The sequence below is a fragment of the Phaethon aethereus genome (genome assembly GCF_964289735.1).
Source record: "Phaethon aethereus genome assembly, chromosome: 20".
In the NCBI taxonomy this organism is placed as follows: domain Eukaryota; kingdom Metazoa; phylum Chordata; class Aves; order Phaethontiformes; family Phaethontidae; genus Phaethon; species Phaethon aethereus.
In genome coordinates this window covers 12147368-12164867 of record NC_138596.1, presented here as the reverse complement: position 1 = coordinate 12164867, position 17500 = coordinate 12147368, and the positions used below count along the sequence as shown (strand labels likewise).

Sequence of the window (17500 nt, the reverse complement as noted above, 5' to 3'; positions counted from 1 at the left end):
TGGAGGTCCGTGGGCTTGGTGCCACTCCCCGTGCCAGTTAGCTCTGCCAGGCAGCTGCAGCCTTCTCAGCCCGACCAAACTCACTAAGGTGCCACTGAGGGTCTTCCTTTACGGACTGCCCTTCGGGATGCTTTAACGCACGAGCCGGGTACGTACCAGAGTTTGGTGTGGTGGGGGAGTTTGTCTGGTTGTTCTGGACGGCCGCAGCCACGGCGTGCGCTGCGGTCACAGCCGTCTTTGCCGCGTAGAGATTGGCTTCTTCCTGGAACTTCCCGATGTTCTTCTTGTACCTGATTCTCTTATTGCCAAACCAGTTGGACACCTGCAGTGGAGAGAGGTGGGAAGGGTGAAGGACACAAAGCGCTTGACCTGGCCAAGCATGATCCCTTCAAGATGTCATGTTTAGTCCAGCAAATACACGTGCCCCAGCCCCCAACCCAAATCTGCCAGGTACTCCAGTTCACTAAGCAGGAACCGAGGATCGGTTAAATATTACCATGGGTATCGGCGTGATCTGACTCTGCTTCTCTGTTGGCAAAGTGATGCATGAGGGCGACTCTTTGATGACGACACATATCCTGCAGCTTGCTGTAGCATTTAGTACAGCATTGTCTCCTACTACTATGAGCCATTTGTCAACAAAATCAGTGCAAGACCCCGAAAGTTGCTCAAGGGGGACCAAGGTCCAGTTGAGTGAGGGCGAGCGGGCAGTGAGAGCAATTGTTCTTTATTTTTGGGCTGGAACAACCTTGGCAGCCCACTCATAGAATCGTGTTTGGTTGGCTGAAAATGAAAGGAATCATATAAATCAATAATGGCTGAAAAGTCACTTTGTCATCTCCCTTTGAAGATACTGTACTGAAGCCAAGACGGCTCACGAGGCACCAACTATTAACCCACAGAGAGGTCACGGCTAGAGCCGCTCAGAAAAGTTCATACAATCTTTCTCAGCGGCTTTGTTTAACTTCAGCTGCTCTAACAGACCCCCTAAATAACAAACCCAGTGTGTAACACGGATGACGGCCAAGGCTGCCGAGACACAAAAGCATCTGCAACAACACAGAGGTAAAGGGGAGGGGACCAGTAGTAACACAAGGGGCTATCACCCAGCCGCCCGGCACGGGGTGAGGCAGGGGCTGGGGCCCCACGACCGCGCCCCACCAGGAGCCACGGCAGCTCTGCAGCACCTCTCACACCGCCGTGCTCCATCACGGCGCCCCGTAAGGTGAGGCACCCCGCTGCAGGCAGGAGACAGATCCTGCTGTATGTTATGTAGCACAGCTTTTGTTTAAACACAATTAATGGAAAGCCTCTAGCTTTTAACGGTAATACGAAAGGTACCTTATACATTCTGTTCCCCAGACAATACTCCACCGTATTCTATATATTGCACTTAATATTACCTTGTCAGTCACAAAAGCAATAATACATTAATGAAACCTAGCAAATAATTATTGTGGACAATCAGATTATGCTTTATTAACAGTTTCATAATTGAGGAATCTCTGCACATCAACTGTATTGTCCACGGATGTGTGCGAGACCCCTCTGTTTATGCACGCCCCTGGACCAATCAAACAACAGCCATCACTAATAAAGGCTTATTTAATTCTCACAGTAAAATTTTAATATCACCAGCAGCCTGGGGAAGCCTCAACGAGTGGATTTGCTTGACATCAGATCGTTTCCATTCTGCTAGTCCCAATACTTCTTAATCTTTAATATCAAGGCAATTAAAATTAATGGCCACTCATCCAGAGCCACTGTGGGCAGTGTTTCCTTGACATCAATTGTTTGATGGGATTACCTAGAGGTTAAACTAACAAGCAAGGTTTAATTGGAAGCAATGAGAGGAGCAGCGATCGTACGTTATGTTTAACCCGCACACCACATCTAAATGAGTATCCAGAAACGTTAAACTATTTCTGAGATCAAAGCACGCGCCCCGTGCGCCGGCAGAGCACGGCATCCGGGGCTGCCCAAGAAACCACAGCGTCCCTCGGGCGCGGCGCAGCCACCGCCCAGGCCCCTTTGCCGAAGGGCTCGTCGCTCTCCCGTGAGACGCCTCAGCGAGGGGCTGCAGCAGAGCGCGCCGTGGTCCGGCGACGCGCAGGGGCTCCGGCCGCAGCCGGGCGTGCACGGCCGACGCGGGCGGCTGGACGCATCCAGGATGGGGCCAGGGCACCGCTCGAGTGCAGGCTGTGCCAGGCGGGATTTAGGCTGGACTTAGCACCCTGGCGTCTCTCCCCCGGGGCTGCGCTGGCTGCCTGCAGCCTCCCCGGCCCGCCCGGAGCACACCTCGCCCTGCCCTTGCCACTGGCACCCGCGCCGTCCCGGGGAGGGCCGGGATGCTGATGCTGGGCTGGCCCCCGGTCAGCACCGCGACCGGGACCCCCCGGCTCCTCGCCCAGCCCTGCACTTACCCTAAAAATTAAAGTTGTGAAGCAGTTTGCGACGGAGACAACACATTTTTCATTAAAACAAACTATCTCTTCACAGAAAAAAAACAATGAACATCTTTCTCCTCCTGATCATTGAAGGCCAATTAATTAATTGGGCTTAATTGTATATTACAGTTCAAACAATACTGTTGCACTTATTTATCATGTTAATTGCAATGTTAAATAAAAAGACAATAAATTATTACTTAAATCATCAAGATGCCTAATGTGGGATTTGGGATGGGGCAGGCCTGCCTTGTGTCTCCGCACTGGCTGATTTCATGGGATAAATCAGTGCTTGTTCTGCAAAAGACGCAGCTGACACGAGAGCGTCACTGCTGAGATTAGTGAACTACGTATCTATGGATCACGGCAATTTTTCCACTGTGTTTCCAAGTGTTTGTAGCGCACAGTTTACGTTCCACACCTAATCAAACGGCACAAAAGAGAAAACTTTGAAAATCAATGTGGCACAATTATGGTACGCGATCTGAAGCTAAGAATTTTACCTCTAGAAACTATTTAATTAAGCTTGCACCTTTTTCCCCCTTCTGAAGCCAAGGGGTAAGAGCCTGTACATCCACAGCTCTCGCTGTCAATCTGCTGGGAGAACAGAGACCCAGAAGCCGCGGAGGCAGGAGGGCTGCTGAAAACCAGCTCTGCATTCTTTCTCTAAAAGAATTTTAAATATATTCTCTTGTCAAGCACATCCTTCTTTTGTTTGAAGCAGTGAAAAATTTTATTGCTGTAATCCACTGACACGCTTTCAGCAATGACTATGCCCTTTCTATAGCCCACATGATAGACTGATAGTTGTTCATGACACCCTGAAAGAGGCTCATCTGCAAAAGTATAAAACATCAGCCTCGCAGCCATGGTACGGGGAGAACAGATGATACAGTTTATCTCCCTCGAACACGTGCTGATCGGGTAGCTCTAAATTACAGCCAACGACGTTCCCTGTTAAGGACATTTTTTTCCCTAGAATTACCTTTTCCGTACTCTTAAAAATGAAATTGTGCGAGGTGTTCATCTTAATAAATAGTTTGTCTTTATGCTTTTCTTGAAAAACCTTCTCTACATATTATTTTAAACACTGATATCAAAACTGAAACCATCTATCTCCCATCTGCAACTAAATGATTCTGGGAGACAATTTTATTTGCAGCTCAGTAAAGTGCTATGGCAGCAAGATTTCCAGTGAGCTGCTTAATCTGGGGGGAGGATGACCCAAAACACTCACTAATTAAATGTTTGAGGGAGAAAACGTTCTGCCATGAATCTGCCCCCAGCATTTACAAGGCACTGACAGTACGAGAAAGAAACACCTTGGATCATCCTTACAAGAGGCTACAGGGGATGCCTGGCTCAGCCAGAAAAAGGACAAAGTCTCTTCATCAAACACGAACCACAACCTCCGGGAGCTTGGAAAGACATCCATTAACTTTTTTTTCCCCAGCTCTTTGCACCTCCGGGGCATTTGTAGCACAGGAGGTAAACGGGGCACGGTGCCAGGCACAGCGATGGCCAAGGGACTCCTGGTCGAGGCTGGAAATACGCGTGCTCAGAGATTTTTCATAAAAGCCCTGTGCAAGGTATAGCTCAGTCGCTCGCTTGGATGCCATTGCTTATCCCATGCGATGCTACTCCTGCCAGTATTTTAAATGACTGCTCAATTCACCCCTGATTTCTGGATTGCATCCTCTGACTTCTGCTGCCAGCCACCCAAGCGGTGTACACTGGGGTATTTTACAGTGCTTGCTCAGAGCTTTTCTGCTAGATAGCCTCAAAAATACATACATTTTTCAGTACAAAGAAAGACAACTCCAGCCCAGTTTGACCTAGTAAATACCAGCTAATCCCACAGTCCCCCCGTGAGGCCTTCAGAAACGCCTTTGAAAATCAAAGATTAGGATATCCATAGTATTCACATTTTCTGACAGCAGAGCTACCAGGAACTTAAGTAAGCAGCTGACCACAGGCACTCCCTCTCTCACATACATGCTCCTCTCCCATTAGATGGCACATTACTCCATTTTCAGGCTTTCCCATCACCCGGAGGTTTTCCTATCCATTTGTAATAGCTTGCCAGAGTGAAGCTCCAACCGTGGCCCCAAGCCTGCAGCTCCAGCAGCTCGTGCCCAGGTTGTGTGGCCAGTGCTGCCCTTGCTCCAGGCTGGAAAACGTCACCCCGCCAAGCTCAGGATGCTGTACGTGGTGCTACCGAGGCCGCAATGCGCCTGCTCCCATCGCTCACCCAGACGTCGTAATGGATTCAAGAAACAACTAATTCATGCTCATATCAAATATTTAAGAGACAAACCTATATTCATGTCACAGGCTCACTGCTGCTGCTACATTTTTGGACCATCTGCCTGCCTTTTATTTCATTCTACAACATATACATTAAATCTTATCAAACAACCAATTAAGACAGAAATCAGATCTATTAGCACTAGAAGCAATCAGTTATGGCTTCTCAAATGTTCCATCTCATTTCCTTCAGTCACTTCATCCTTATCTAGATCTAGTTTTTTATCTGTCCACTCTGCAGGATCACTAACTCCTTCTCTGCCAGGCTCAAGTCACTGTCCGCTGGGTGGACAGAAAACACCTCTTCAGCAGGTCTGTTGTGCTCTCCACCATGTAATATCCCCCAATTACATTTTGCCAGCAAAGCTTAAGAACTTTTGGTTTCTCCAAGTTGGTGTTGATGGCATTGCCTCTCCTAACTACACATGCGGGAAGACTTTTGGACACCACTTAGTGCAGGAATTGCTATAAACCATCTCGTGCCAAGAGGACCAAAACCAGCAAGACATATGGCTGCTGACCAAGATGCCCAGGTACTCGGGTGTCCTCAGGCAGTTTGGCTGGTTCCGGGCATCCACAGCAGCCGCAGGAATGCCTGTGGGCACAGAGGAGCTGCCCAGCAGCCACCACGGCTGCCCCTGTACCTGCCGAGGCCGCAGTCGCTCACGTGATGCCGACAGTGATGAAGGAGCAATGTGAGAGGGAACAAGTTTGGTGCTAAATTTCCCCCAGAAAGGACTCCTGCTCATCACCACAGCCTCTGATAAGGACTGGGAGAAACTGTCCCCACCTCCATCCCTTACCTTCCCCTGGCGCCGGGCACACGCACTTCCCACCCTGCTCAGAGCGCGGTACGCGCTGCACGCCGAGGAACAAGCAAGGAGAGAGCAAGGCGCGCACACCCCTCTCCGCTGGCCTCTCATGTCATAGGGCAGTTTTGCTAGGGTTTGTACTGAGGGTGCATCCAAAGTCCATTAAGTAATATAAAATTTGGGGGAGCTGGGCAGCCTTTCATTTGAAAGTCTTCAATAAAGTGCCTGGAATTTTCATGCATTCAAGGGAGACCTATAAAGTAAATCTCAACTCAGGTCTTAATTATAAAGCTAAAGGTTGCATTGCTAATAATGCCAATACTGCAGCCTGCAATCATTAATAGTTAACACATTCGCCGCAGGCACTGTTCCTCTAAAGGACCTGAAATATTGATAAGTGGAGCTGATGGAGCTGGGAGGAGATGGCACACTGGCCCTCGCAACGGAGTGGCTGGAGAACTTGCAAACTGCTGGTGAGCTTTCCCTGCCACCCCAGTGCAACCTTCCCCAAGCTGCATGAGACAGATTTGCTGTGGGAATCATTTGGTTTTCTATCAAACAGGCCACAAGAAATGCAAAGCATTGTTTTGCTTTTTAAGCTACCTGGTGAAGAAGGAAAGCTCGATGGAGCAGTGTTGTTGGCCTGGACATCGTTGCAAGACACCAGCCCAGAGCTGTAAATGTACTTTGGTCTGTACAGAAAGGAGCCACAGCCAGTGAGAGTGTGCATATCTGATTAGGAAGATGCTGGTTTTCTTGCATTAACTTCACAGTAACATCTGTTATAGGTGATAAAAAAAGCAAATCTGCTTAATACATTTTTGCTACAGAGAAACCACTCGTGTCACTTCAGTGTATCAAGAGGCTGAATTTCTGGCTGGCTTAGAAAAACAACTTCAAGCAATCAAAGAAATTCTGATCTATAGAGATAGATTGTATGTTTGTCAATAAACTGGCCTTCCCCCAAAATAATGGTAAGTTGTTACAAATTGATAACAGACAGTAAGGCTCAGCAAGGAATCTTACCCGCTGCAGAGAGAAAGCTGACGTAAAGGAGGGTGCTAAGCTTAAGCCTTTTTATTTCTACCTTCATCTTTGTACACACGCTCCTTTTACCCCAGCTGCAAGCACGCCGCCCTTCCCGCGGAGCTAGTCACGCTCCATCACCCTGCTGAACTTTGTCATGGTCAGTAACGCAAATCCAAAGGGATTACAAAGGTGCGTTGGAGAGGGACCTGCTCCACATCGCACACCTCCATCGGAAGCGCATCCCAGAGCCCGGAGGAAGATGGCAGCTTTGCAAGGGGAGCGGGGAGGTCGACGCACTGCCCGGGGCGTGGAGGACCAGGACCCGCTCCCATCCAGCGCTTACCTGCGATACCGTGATGCTGCATTTCTTTGCCAGCTCTTCTTTGGCTTCTTCACTGGGGTAGGGGTTACTGAGGTGGGAGTAAAAATACTCATTCAAGATTTCTGTGGCTTGTTTACTGAAGTTACGCCTTTTCCGTCTGAAAGGAGACAAGAAAACCACAGCTGTTCTTCCGGACGTAAAGAGATACCCGGCAGGGTCAGCCGTGGAAGCCACCCGTGTTTCACACGCCCACGCTGCAGCATGCAGCGACACAGCAGCACCACCTCAGGACCCCCCATCCCTTCAGGGCAGCTTTCCACCAGGGCTGGGCTCTGCCCCGACGCCACGTGGAGGGGCAGCAGGCTGCAACGCCCCCACTCCATCCGCCTCCACAAAGTTTTCATCCTCGGGGTGCACAGGCCACGTTGTGTGCTGTGGCAGAAAACACGACGAGGAGGGGGCAAGGCAGGGGCTGGGGCAGGGGTGGGGGCCGAGGCAGGCAGCCTGCCCGCAGCACCTCTGCACCCAAGTACACAACCCAGCCTGACCCCCCCGGCCGTTGCGTTGCCCTGTGCTGTCAGCAGCCTAACGAGCCGCTTTGCCTTTAGTGGCGGGTCAGCTGGGGTTCCGCACAGGGGCCCGGGGCGAGCACAGGGGAAAAGGACGGGGGGGCCTCACTGCCACGTCCTTACGCGGCACTCACGGCCCTAACTGCGTCCTGTGAGCAAGCGGCTTTGCGGGGGGGAGCCACCCGTACACCCCCCTGCGAGGGCTGCGCAAGGGCCCGGGCTCTCGCGCCGTGTGGGACGGGCGCCGAGGGGTGCAGCCCCGCGCCCCTGCCGGACAGCAAAGCCTTTGCGAAGCGCGGCGCGTGCCCCAGCCCGCCCCGCAGCGAGGCAGCGCCGGCCGGGGAGCAGCGCAGCCCCTCCGGCGCAGCAGGCCCGCTGCTGCGCTCTCGCCGTACAGGTTACGGCCGGCGATGGCTGCTCTTGTCCCCAGAACATCCTCTCGAAAGCACTGGTTAAACATTTCCTTCAGAGCTCCCTTCCCCTCAGGGCTGGTTGCAATCAAACTGCCTGCGCCCGAGGCCAGCAGGCAGCCGAGCGGCAATCCCCAGCGCTCTCTTCCAGTGGTATCACGATGCTGCTAACTATGCCGTATCCTGGAGCAGGCAGACTCTCTCCCTAGAGCTGTGTTTATCTCATTACTGTGCTTCCGCTCATTTTGCCTTATTTACCTTCCTCCTTTTTAAAGAAATCACTTTAAAATGTGCATCTGCAAGCTTTACCTTTTGCAGTTACTGGAGCTCTCCATAGACATTTCCTCCAACTGTTTGTAATTACCCTAATTTGCCACACCTGCCAGTGACCTCCTTGTTAATAAAATTATTTTGCTCTTGTTTAGCTCCTCACAGCTTTCAGGTGTGAAGCACGAGCTAGCTGCTGAAGGGAGGCTCTGCATGGTGCCTGCTGCTCCTCCCTGCTCCTCCGGGCTCAGCTCCTGCTCTGCCGGGCTCTGCCAGCTGCCGGGGTCCTGCTCTGCAGAGGGGAGCCCTGTGAAAGGGATGGAGCTGGGGATCAATATCCCACCTCATCAGGGCTTGCAAACAAATGTGGTTGTGCCTATAAACCTCCTCCTAAGCCTCGTCTGCCTGCTTCCTCGCAGCCTGCTGCGGAGGCCGGTGGGCCGTGGGGACGGGTGCTGAGCTCCGGCAGGGACACGGCTGTCCAAGGGATGCGTGTGCTGCTGCGAGAGGTGCGGAAGGTGCTGCCTTCTCCTGCACCCCGGTCAGGCGACAGCTTGTTGGGAGATGGGCCAGCAGATCTGGCTTTCGGAAGCATCGTCGCCCTTCTTACCTCAGGCATTCACAGCTGCTAACCCAGTGTCACCCACAGCCCGTGGGCACGTCCCTCCCAGAGAACGTGGCTCTTCCATTACAGGGTCAATGTTTTGCAAGGCTGGCCTTACGCCGCGAGACATCGGTACCAGCAGTCATTTAAATAACCGCCCCGGTGACAAAACAGCCCTTTGCACAAATCCTATGTGACTCCCACGTGAGCAGGGTAAACAAGCCTAGCCTTCGCACTAACGCATGCTGCTTACCAAAGCTCTGCGACAGAAAGCCCCTTTAGCAGCAGCGGCTGGGCGAAGGGCGAGGGCCCTGCCTGCTTGCCGGGGCAGAGCAGCCTCTCCCCGCGGGTCCCTGCCCACGCGGCGACGCAGCTCCCAGTGGGGCCAGGCTCTCCCCGGGCTGCCCAGCAACTGCCCCTTCCCCCCAGGAAAGAGCCAGGGACGCTCGCCTCTGCCTTACCTGGCATCGAGGAACCTTGATCTTAAAATCATTACTGCTTCACAAGTACTTTGTTTGAGTTGCATCTGGATGGAGCTGAATTTTCGATGAATGATGCCCACCATCCTTTCAATCTCCTTGGGAGAAATGGGACGTGTCCGACTCTGTTCTCTGAGAAGGTTCATCACATGTGTGGTAAATTCATTACATGCCTGCGAAGGAAGGAGAGGCTTAGAAATTGTTTTGTGCCGTCCCACAAGGACACAAGCTCGGGCCCGGCTGTAGGGGGGGAGGCAGCGGCGGGGGGGCTGGGGGACCCTCGCGCTGCCCTGTCCCCTCTGCACGCGCACGGATGCGAGACCCGGGACCGTCCTGCGGCAGCCAGCGGAGCCGAGCGGCCGCAGCGCAGCTCCTTCCGCGCTTGTCCCTTTCAACGTCCCCACATCCCCAGCCAGACCGCGGTGGAGAGGAGAGGTCGGGATTGGCGCGTGTTACGGCTCCGGGCAGGAGGTGGACGTGAGCGGGGACCAGCACGCACTCAGCAGCCGAACTGAGCAAAACCTGGGCAGAGCTGCCCGGCCGGCAGCCCGCCGAGCCCCGCGCAGGCAGCAGGCAGGGGTTCAACGCCCCGCAGCAGGCGAGGGTCTCCAGACATTTCTGAGATGCCGTGTGTGTCCCCTTACAGCGTGGGTTTCAGCGAAGCCGTGCCCAAGCCTGGCCCGCGCCGCGCTGCCGAGGTGCCGGAGGAGCGAAGGCACGAGGAGCCATTTTCGGTCCCCGACGACGCAGGTGAACGGACGAGATGATACAAACTCCTCCAGGCTGCATCGCCAACAGGCACCGCCTGGCCAGAGCCTCTGCGTGACCGAGCGGCTGCCACGCTGGCATCCTGGCTTCCCCCACGCCGGCTGGAAGCTGCCACGAGCTCTGCTGATTTACGTCTCCCTTATCTCTTTCAAAAACAAATGCCGGGACTGCCGCCTGCTAGGCAGAGCCGCGTGGCGGCCGTGGGGCTATCCCCTTCCCGGGGGCCAGCCTGGTATTCGAGCCCGCTTTGGGCACCAACCTACCCCGTCCTGAGGGGCCCTGGGAAGAGGAGAGGGGCCGGGCGCTGCGCTGGCCTCCGCGGGGTCTGCGGGCAGCGCGAGGCCAACTGCCCTCTGCTCCCCGAACCCTTATCAGACGAAGGTGGATGTGTGCAAGGCTGGCGCGCCTGCGGAGGTCTGCGCGTCGGTTGCGCAGGGGCCAGCCGTCGTAACGCGCTGCTGGGCTGCGATCTCGGCCAAATAAGGCCAAAGGATTTCGCTCTCCGGCATCTAATGTAACGGGCGATGAGCACGATGCTCAGCCGCCAGTAAATCACACGGAAGAAACACTGCAAGCATCTCGTCCAGAGCGCATACGTTACGGATCCGTTCGTCTCTTAGCTCCCCTTTTTCCTTTAAAGCCAGGGTGAAAAATATATACGTAATTTGTCTGACAACTACATTTGCAGGGATTCTCCTGCATTTCAATAGATTGTGCAAGGGAAAGTGTTAAAAGTGAAAAGTTTATGCATCTAAAAACTCATAATTTCCTATAACATTTGCTGAACGTCTCGCAACTTATTAAGTGAAGCCATCTATGAATGCAAATGCTGATTAGCAATTTGGCAATAGCCCAACATTCGCAGAATTCACATAGCTTTTCTTTAAACCCGTAGTTCATACATGATTAATTAGAACATCTCATTTATGTAGTGTGCACTTTAGCTCATTACTCTAAGTAAAATTCGTTAAGTATTTACATTTAGATAATTAAAATCTGGGTACACCCTTAAGAAAGATGCATACACTTCAGGCAAAGTGATTTTTTTTCTTTACACTACTGAAAGTAAATTACAGGCTAATTTACATCCTTGCAGCACCCGTTTGGAGGCAGCGTTCCGGCGAGGCTCGGCGAGCCTCAGTGCAGGCGCCCTTCGCCTGCCGCCGCCGCCGAGCGCACCAAGGTGACGGTGCCGCGGAGGTTGCACCAGCCCACCACTGCTCCACGCCAGCACGGACGCGACGGCTCCTCCCGCCTGCTGCTGCTCCCTGCCTTCCTCAAGACTTTCTGCGCTCCAGGTTAAGGAGTTCGACGCTTCTCATCCTCTCTGCCCTTCTGCATATTTTCTTTCTTTCTGTTTTGACGTTTCAGGCAGCAAAGCTCGTGGAGGCGACCAGCCGCCATCCCCTCTCGTCACGCCGAAGAGACGGGGACGCTGCCCTGAGCGCCGCGGCCACTCTCGCCCAGGGAGAGCAGGAGTTGTCCCAGGTGACCTGTTTCTCCTCCTCCCATCCCAAAGCTTTGGCTTGTGTGAAGGCACAGCCGGCGAGGCAGCTCGAGAGCGGGCTCCGAGCCCCCAGGGAAGCGCGGCAGCCCCGGCCCGCGCAGGGGAGGCAGCCGGGTGCTGGTGCCTGCTCCCGCCGGCCTCGCTGCACCAGGACCGCGTCCTTCCCGCACGTCGGCTGCTGCGCTGCCTGGACAACCCGAGCGTGCAAAAGCTTGGGTTCAGCCATCCGACCGATGGCAAAGGCACCAGCTTTGGCTCACGTGGTAAACGATGCACGGAGGTACGGTAATGTAGGCACCGAAATGCGGCAACTCCCTCCCTGAGACAAGAGAGCGGCTCTGACTGTCCAAAAGATACAGCTGACTCCAGGTATGTGGCACTGAAAGAACATTTCAGGCACACAGCTTGCCACATGTGCCCTTGTTTGCAGGTCTGGGGAATTCAATTTTGAAGTACAATAAAAATGGCAACTGTTCCATTAAAAACATTTTCAGATACGTCTTTTCTATGAGAAATATTTCTCCACAAATATAGCATAAAAAATAAATGTTTCAAAGCTAAAGTGAGTTTTTTGCTTTCGAGAAGCAAAAATCTTTCCCTGAGTTTACTTGAACTGCTTGATGAGACTTCGTTTGGTTACAGCTCCTCAGAGAGCCTGGTCTGCATTTATCCTCACCAGCACCTCCCATCTGCAGAGCTACTTCAGTGCAGCAGAGTGGAAGCAAGCTCGGAAGACTCTGATGCTTTGTCTTGTTTTCTCTTGTTTATTTATAGTGTCCGAGCTACTTGATCCCTCTTTCAGTACTATTTTTCAGGTCTCTGCCTGGCGCCCGAGACATTATTAATAATGTCAGGTTATAAGTGATGGCCTTGTTAACCTGCTCAGAAGCCTTGTAGGAGCGGGGATGCTCCTGCTAGCCTTAATGCTTCATCAGGACTCCTCAGACGAGCGCAAGAAAAAGCGAGGAAATGGACCAAAACACTCTTCAGGGGCATGGCACCAGCCAGTGCTCCGTGGGGCTGGTGGTGACTTCTGAGCAGCCACACTTCACCCCGATTTGGGGTGAATCCAGAAGACATCTGTGAACTCAGGAAGCAGGTTCCCAGCTGCTCCGGGAGGCCTGGGACCCTTACAGTACTTTTGCCTACAGCAAAAAATGTATTTCAGTGTAATTATAGAAGATAGCTTTCAATATGTCATCTCTATTATAGTAGCTGTAAATTATGGAAGGAGCTGCCTCTGTACAGCCATTTCTCCCGGCGCACAGCGAGGGGAGAGCTGTGTGATGGCGTGACACACTTTCCATTTCCCTTTTTTTTTTCCCGAGCGCATTCCTCTAACTGGCAACAAATGTCAGGATCAAACTCTGCCTGGAAAGCGTCTCCCCAGGAAGCCGCTCTGGTTCCTGCTGCCGGCTGCGGCGGGGCCGCAGGAGCGCCCGCGCCAGGAGAGAGGACGGCAGGCGCCGCGCCCCGGCGCGGGCAGGTGCCCCTGCGAGGGGGCTGAGCCGCTCCCCGGCTGCAGGAGGGCACCCGCACCTCGGGAACCCGCGGCCGCTGGAGGCCGAGATGCGAAGTCCTGGCTGCCTCTCGGCTGCGCAGACGGGCGCTGCGCGGAGACAAACCGGCGGGAGACAGTTCGCTGCAAGGCTGGGGAAATTACCATATTTCTGTGGAGCGGACGCTGCTGGGTGTCAGGATCAACAGGGAAGCGGACATGTTTCAGATCAGCTCCACCTCTCTCCCCTTCGCCTAGCGGCACTCGAGCATCCTCCCAAGCTTCCCGTGGTGTGGACGGACGGCTGTGACATTTCAGCCGAAACCTTTGTAAGCGGAGCTACAGGGCTGGAATCGCTGCTGCTTCCCCCACATCATTAAACTTATTAGAGTCAAAGGACACTTGCCAGGAAACGGCTGCGCGCACCGGCCTGCAGTTGCTTTGGCCCCCGATTACCTCCAGCCTCTGTGCCGGTGGTTTGGTACGACACGCCCTGGCTGGATGGCGCGCGGCAGCCCGACGGCCACCCCCGCCTCAGCGCTGCAGGCCGCGCGCTGGGCCCTGCCGCGCAAGGAGAGCCCAGGGGTCCGCGCCGGGCGCTCGGGGTCCCTGCAGGGCGCGGGGGGGCCGTCTGAGGGAGAGAAGGGGATCTGCGGAAAGCCCCTGTCAGTTACTTGCTCAGTTATTTGTGCACCGCCTGAACGAGACAGCGAAAGAGGCGGCACAGACGAGGCAGCGCCGCTGGCTCCCGAGGCACGCCAGCCTCGCGCCGGCCTCGCGCCACCCGGGCCGCCGTCCCGCTGGCCTCTGCGGCGGGATGCTGCGTGCACCGGGCCCGCCGGTGCCGTCCCCACACCCGCGCCCCACCACCCCCTTGCTTCTCCCACTGCTGGCGCTCGGCCGGCACCGACCGGCTGTGTCGGCACGGCCTGTCACAGCCCGTGCCTTTGCTTCTGGTGGCAGAAACAAACAAAGCGAAGTAGCCAGAGACCTTTCAGAGGGGCTTCACATGAAAAGGGGGAAACTAAAATAAAGAGTCAGCAAGGCGCCTAGGCCCCGCTTTACGCTGGCGGGGCAGGGAGGGAAGCGTGCCGAGGCCGTCGGAGCACGGTGCGCTCTCCTTCCCGCCCTCGTGGTTTCCAGTGGTTTTACCACCGCCTCCACCTCTCTTTTGTGGTTTTGGTCTGTACAGCCCGACATTTTGCCGTGATGGGCTGGGGGCAAGCGCAGGACTTCCCCGGCTCAGCTCGGGAAACCGCCAGCTGATGAGGTTCGCTGAGCTGATTAGGCTCAGGGTCTACAAGCTTTATTAGGACACCTCTGGGAGGGGAAAATGAAGACATCGCTTGAGGCTTGCGAGGGCCAGGGGTCTCGTGCCGTTCTTCCCTCCCCTGTCTCCTCTCATGCCGTTGTTCATTACAAACCAGAAAAGAGAGCAGGCAGAGCGGTCTCTGCCGCAGATTACAGGGAAACCGGGGCGGCACAGCCCCCCGCCCCGCGGGCAGGAGCCACGCTGCGCCCGGCACCAGCCGGCAGCACGTGGCAACCGTTCCCGGTGCCACCCATTCCCGGTGCCACCAGCATGGCGAGTGCGGCGGGTCACCAGGTCCCAGCAGTGAATGTAAACCCCCGGGTCTCTGCAGCTCCAAACAAAGACACCGAGTGCCCGCGTCCGCCTGCACCGGGATTTCCGTATTTCCTGTCCACAGCAGCAGCCCCCGAAGCCCGGGCCAGACGCTGTGCTGATGCCTCGCTGCCCGCTCCCTTGCAACCTGCTACGGCCATCCCGCCGTGGCAAGCCCCGCACCGCAGCCTCTGGCTGCCTGCTCCGGGAGCCCGCGGGTGGAGATCACCAGCACGGCCCTCGCCTGCCTGCACTCCCTGACTCACCAGACCCAGACTTGCAACGCTTCATCACGGGGCATGGAAGCGGCACCAGTGACAGACAACTCTCTCCTCTCTCCCTCTCTGCGCTGGCTGGAAGGGGAGAAACACGGGCTCGGGCGTTGCTGTTAGGCCGTTACAGACAACAGAAAACACTCAGGCATGCAAGACACGCGTCCTGGGTCCAGCGAGCGGCTCCTGGAAGCCCGACAGACTCCCCTTGCATCCCAGCTCTTTACGGGGAGAGAGGGGTGGGGAAGGGGAGGAAGGGACGTGGTCCGGAGCCTGGGCAGCGGCGGGCGCTGGCAAGCGGAGGTACGGAGGAAGCAGCGGCAGGTACACGTACAACTGAGAGGCTAATGTCTGACCTGTTCATATTTCTCCAGCTCTGTGTGATAGATTTGTCTGATCTGGGTCAATTTGGCTCTGTAATCTGAGTGTTCAATAGAGTTATCTGAAGACCCTCCAGAGGCTGCTGCGGCTGCAGCTGCTGCCGCCGATCCCCCACCTTTCTCCGGACCTGAGACTCCTTCTGCCAGAAGCATATTGTCTAGTCTCATTAGCTGGGGATCGGGAGGGTCTTCTTCCTGGGCTCCTCGGATGCTCAAACCTTGGGCAGAAAAGAGAGAACAAGAGAAAACACAGTCAGTATTTCTTGCATCTGCCCGGCCGCTGCCCGCTCGCTGCACGCCTGCGAGGAGCCCTCCTGCAGAGCCCTCCTGCCCCACAGGGCCCCGGCGCTGGACCTGCCCACGGCCCTTCCTCCGTCCCTGCGGTGGCACCCGAACGGGCACCCTCCTCCGGGGCAGGCCCCGCGAGCCGCGGCCCAGGCGGCTGCCGTGGGGCAGCGGCAGCGCTGTAGGACCCTCTTGGCTCCCCCACGGGGCAGGAAGATCTTCAGGAGGCTTTTAAAGCGCCCTGCAGAATCTTTAAACACCTCATTGTAAGTAATAACGGAGCATTTGCATGAGTAGAGACATACGCCTTCCGGTCGTTTGCCAAGACATAGCTCAATCTGTGCATGGCTGGCATTATCCTATACGTTATACCACTTTGATGCAAGGCCGTGTAGTAAAAGTGAGTGCATTATTTATTTGGAAATAATTGATTTGCGTCTCATTTCCTTCCAAATGGATCTAAGCACCACGTTACTCTTACGGACGCTTGCACCACTGGATTCCACCCCTCCTACGAGGTCCAACCAAGCGTTGGTTTAAAATGCCCGGGGAAAAAGCTGCCACTTGCTCCTCAACTACAGGAGACTTCAGGCAAAAAGCAGGGAGGTGCTGCGGTTTCCACCAGCACAAATCCTGTGGACGCAGCCATTGCCGGGCTCCACACAGGTGGAGCTGAAATTTCACATCGGAGGAGGGAAATGGTGGGGAACAACTGAGCGCACGGCCTCAGGAACGGCCACTGTGGAAGCGGGGTGCGGAGGCTCCGGCGGCCCCTCGCTCCGGGCTGCTCTGCAGGGCAGCACACCGCTCCGGAGCGTCTGCTCACAGCCTGAGGATAGACAAGAAGAAATTAAACTTCCCCTCGCCATGCAGGAATTTGGTTGTTGTCGCGATGCTGGGATACTGAGTGCCTGTTTAAAATCACCAGTGCTCTTGCACTGTATTGTTGGGAAAAACATTTTAAATTTTTTTTTTTTTTTAATCGAGAATTTCCAAAACGATGCTCAGTCAGCATTCTCTTCTGCGTCCTATAGATCAAGGCTGACAATTTGTAAGTTTAATCAGGTCATGCAGGCACGGTGCCAAGCTGTTATCAACAGTGCCGAAAAGAAAGTTTAAAAATAATTACAGTAGTACAAAAATCACTAGAGCCATGGCTTCTTGAATCAACATTTCCATTAGACATGTAATGCAACCATGTACATCCCAGCCCAATTAACCTCTTTAAATCTGTTTAAGAGCAGGTATTCCTGCTCTGGCTAGAGCGGATCCCGGGGGTCTGCCGTTGGCATCTCGCGTGTTTGCATGGGCGCCTGTGCCTGTCTCCGCTCCTTGCAGCGGTCCGGGCTCCGAACGGGCTGCGCCAGGCGTGGCGGCACCCCGCACAGCTGCCGCGCACGCAGCTGAGCACCAGCGACGCTGCTTTCTGCGCTAGGCGGGAACAGCAGCCGCTCCCGCACAAACAGATTTCTCCCTCAGTGCCCTACACCCCACGCACAGGAGATGACCCCCTGACGGGCCGACCTTCCAGACTCAAGAAAGCACAGCATTAATTTTGCTCTAAAACACACTTTTTAAACCTGTCACCTTCATTTAAAACTATAATTCCATATAATTTCATGGGAATAATAAAAATGTCTCATCATCTCTTTAAATTTATTTCTGTTGCCTGTTCAGAGGTCCACAGATGAGCACGGTTTGACAACACAACGCATCGTCCCGGCACGCCCCCGGGCTGGCACACGCCTGTCGGGGACAGCCCTGCCACGGCTCCGGCCACGCGTGCCGGAGCATGTGGCCGGGGAGGGCGATGCCGCGCTCGGCGTCCCCGCGGCAGGAGGGGTGGCGGTCACCCGCCGAGGGAGCCCTGTGCCCGACCCAGCTGCGCGGAGCCGGCACGGCTGCGTCGGGACCGCCCTG

At 54.8% G+C, this 17500-nt stretch overlaps 1 protein-coding gene across 4 annotated transcripts in view; it reads right to left on the bottom strand.

Moving 5' to 3' along the window:
- PBX3 (PBX homeobox 3) overlaps positions 1-17500 on the bottom strand; it is a gene marked incomplete at its 3' end in the record, with an annotated part of 114770 nt that overhangs the window by 5170 nt on the left and 92100 nt on the right. For 2 of the 4 annotated variants that reach the window (XM_082008971.1, XM_082008972.1), the window contains exons 3-6: positions 15272-15513; positions 9229-9419; positions 6939-7074; positions 157-322 (exon numbers count right to left, since the gene is read on the bottom strand). In XM_082008971.1, the coding sequence (XP_081865097.1) occupies positions 157-322; positions 6939-7074; positions 9229-9419; positions 15272-15513 (735 nt within the window). Of the gene's footprint in view, positions 1-141; positions 323-6938; positions 7075-9228; positions 9420-15271; positions 15759-17500 lie in introns of those variants that run through there. The other 2 variants (XM_082008970.1, XM_082008973.1) reach the window with 2 other exon arrangements.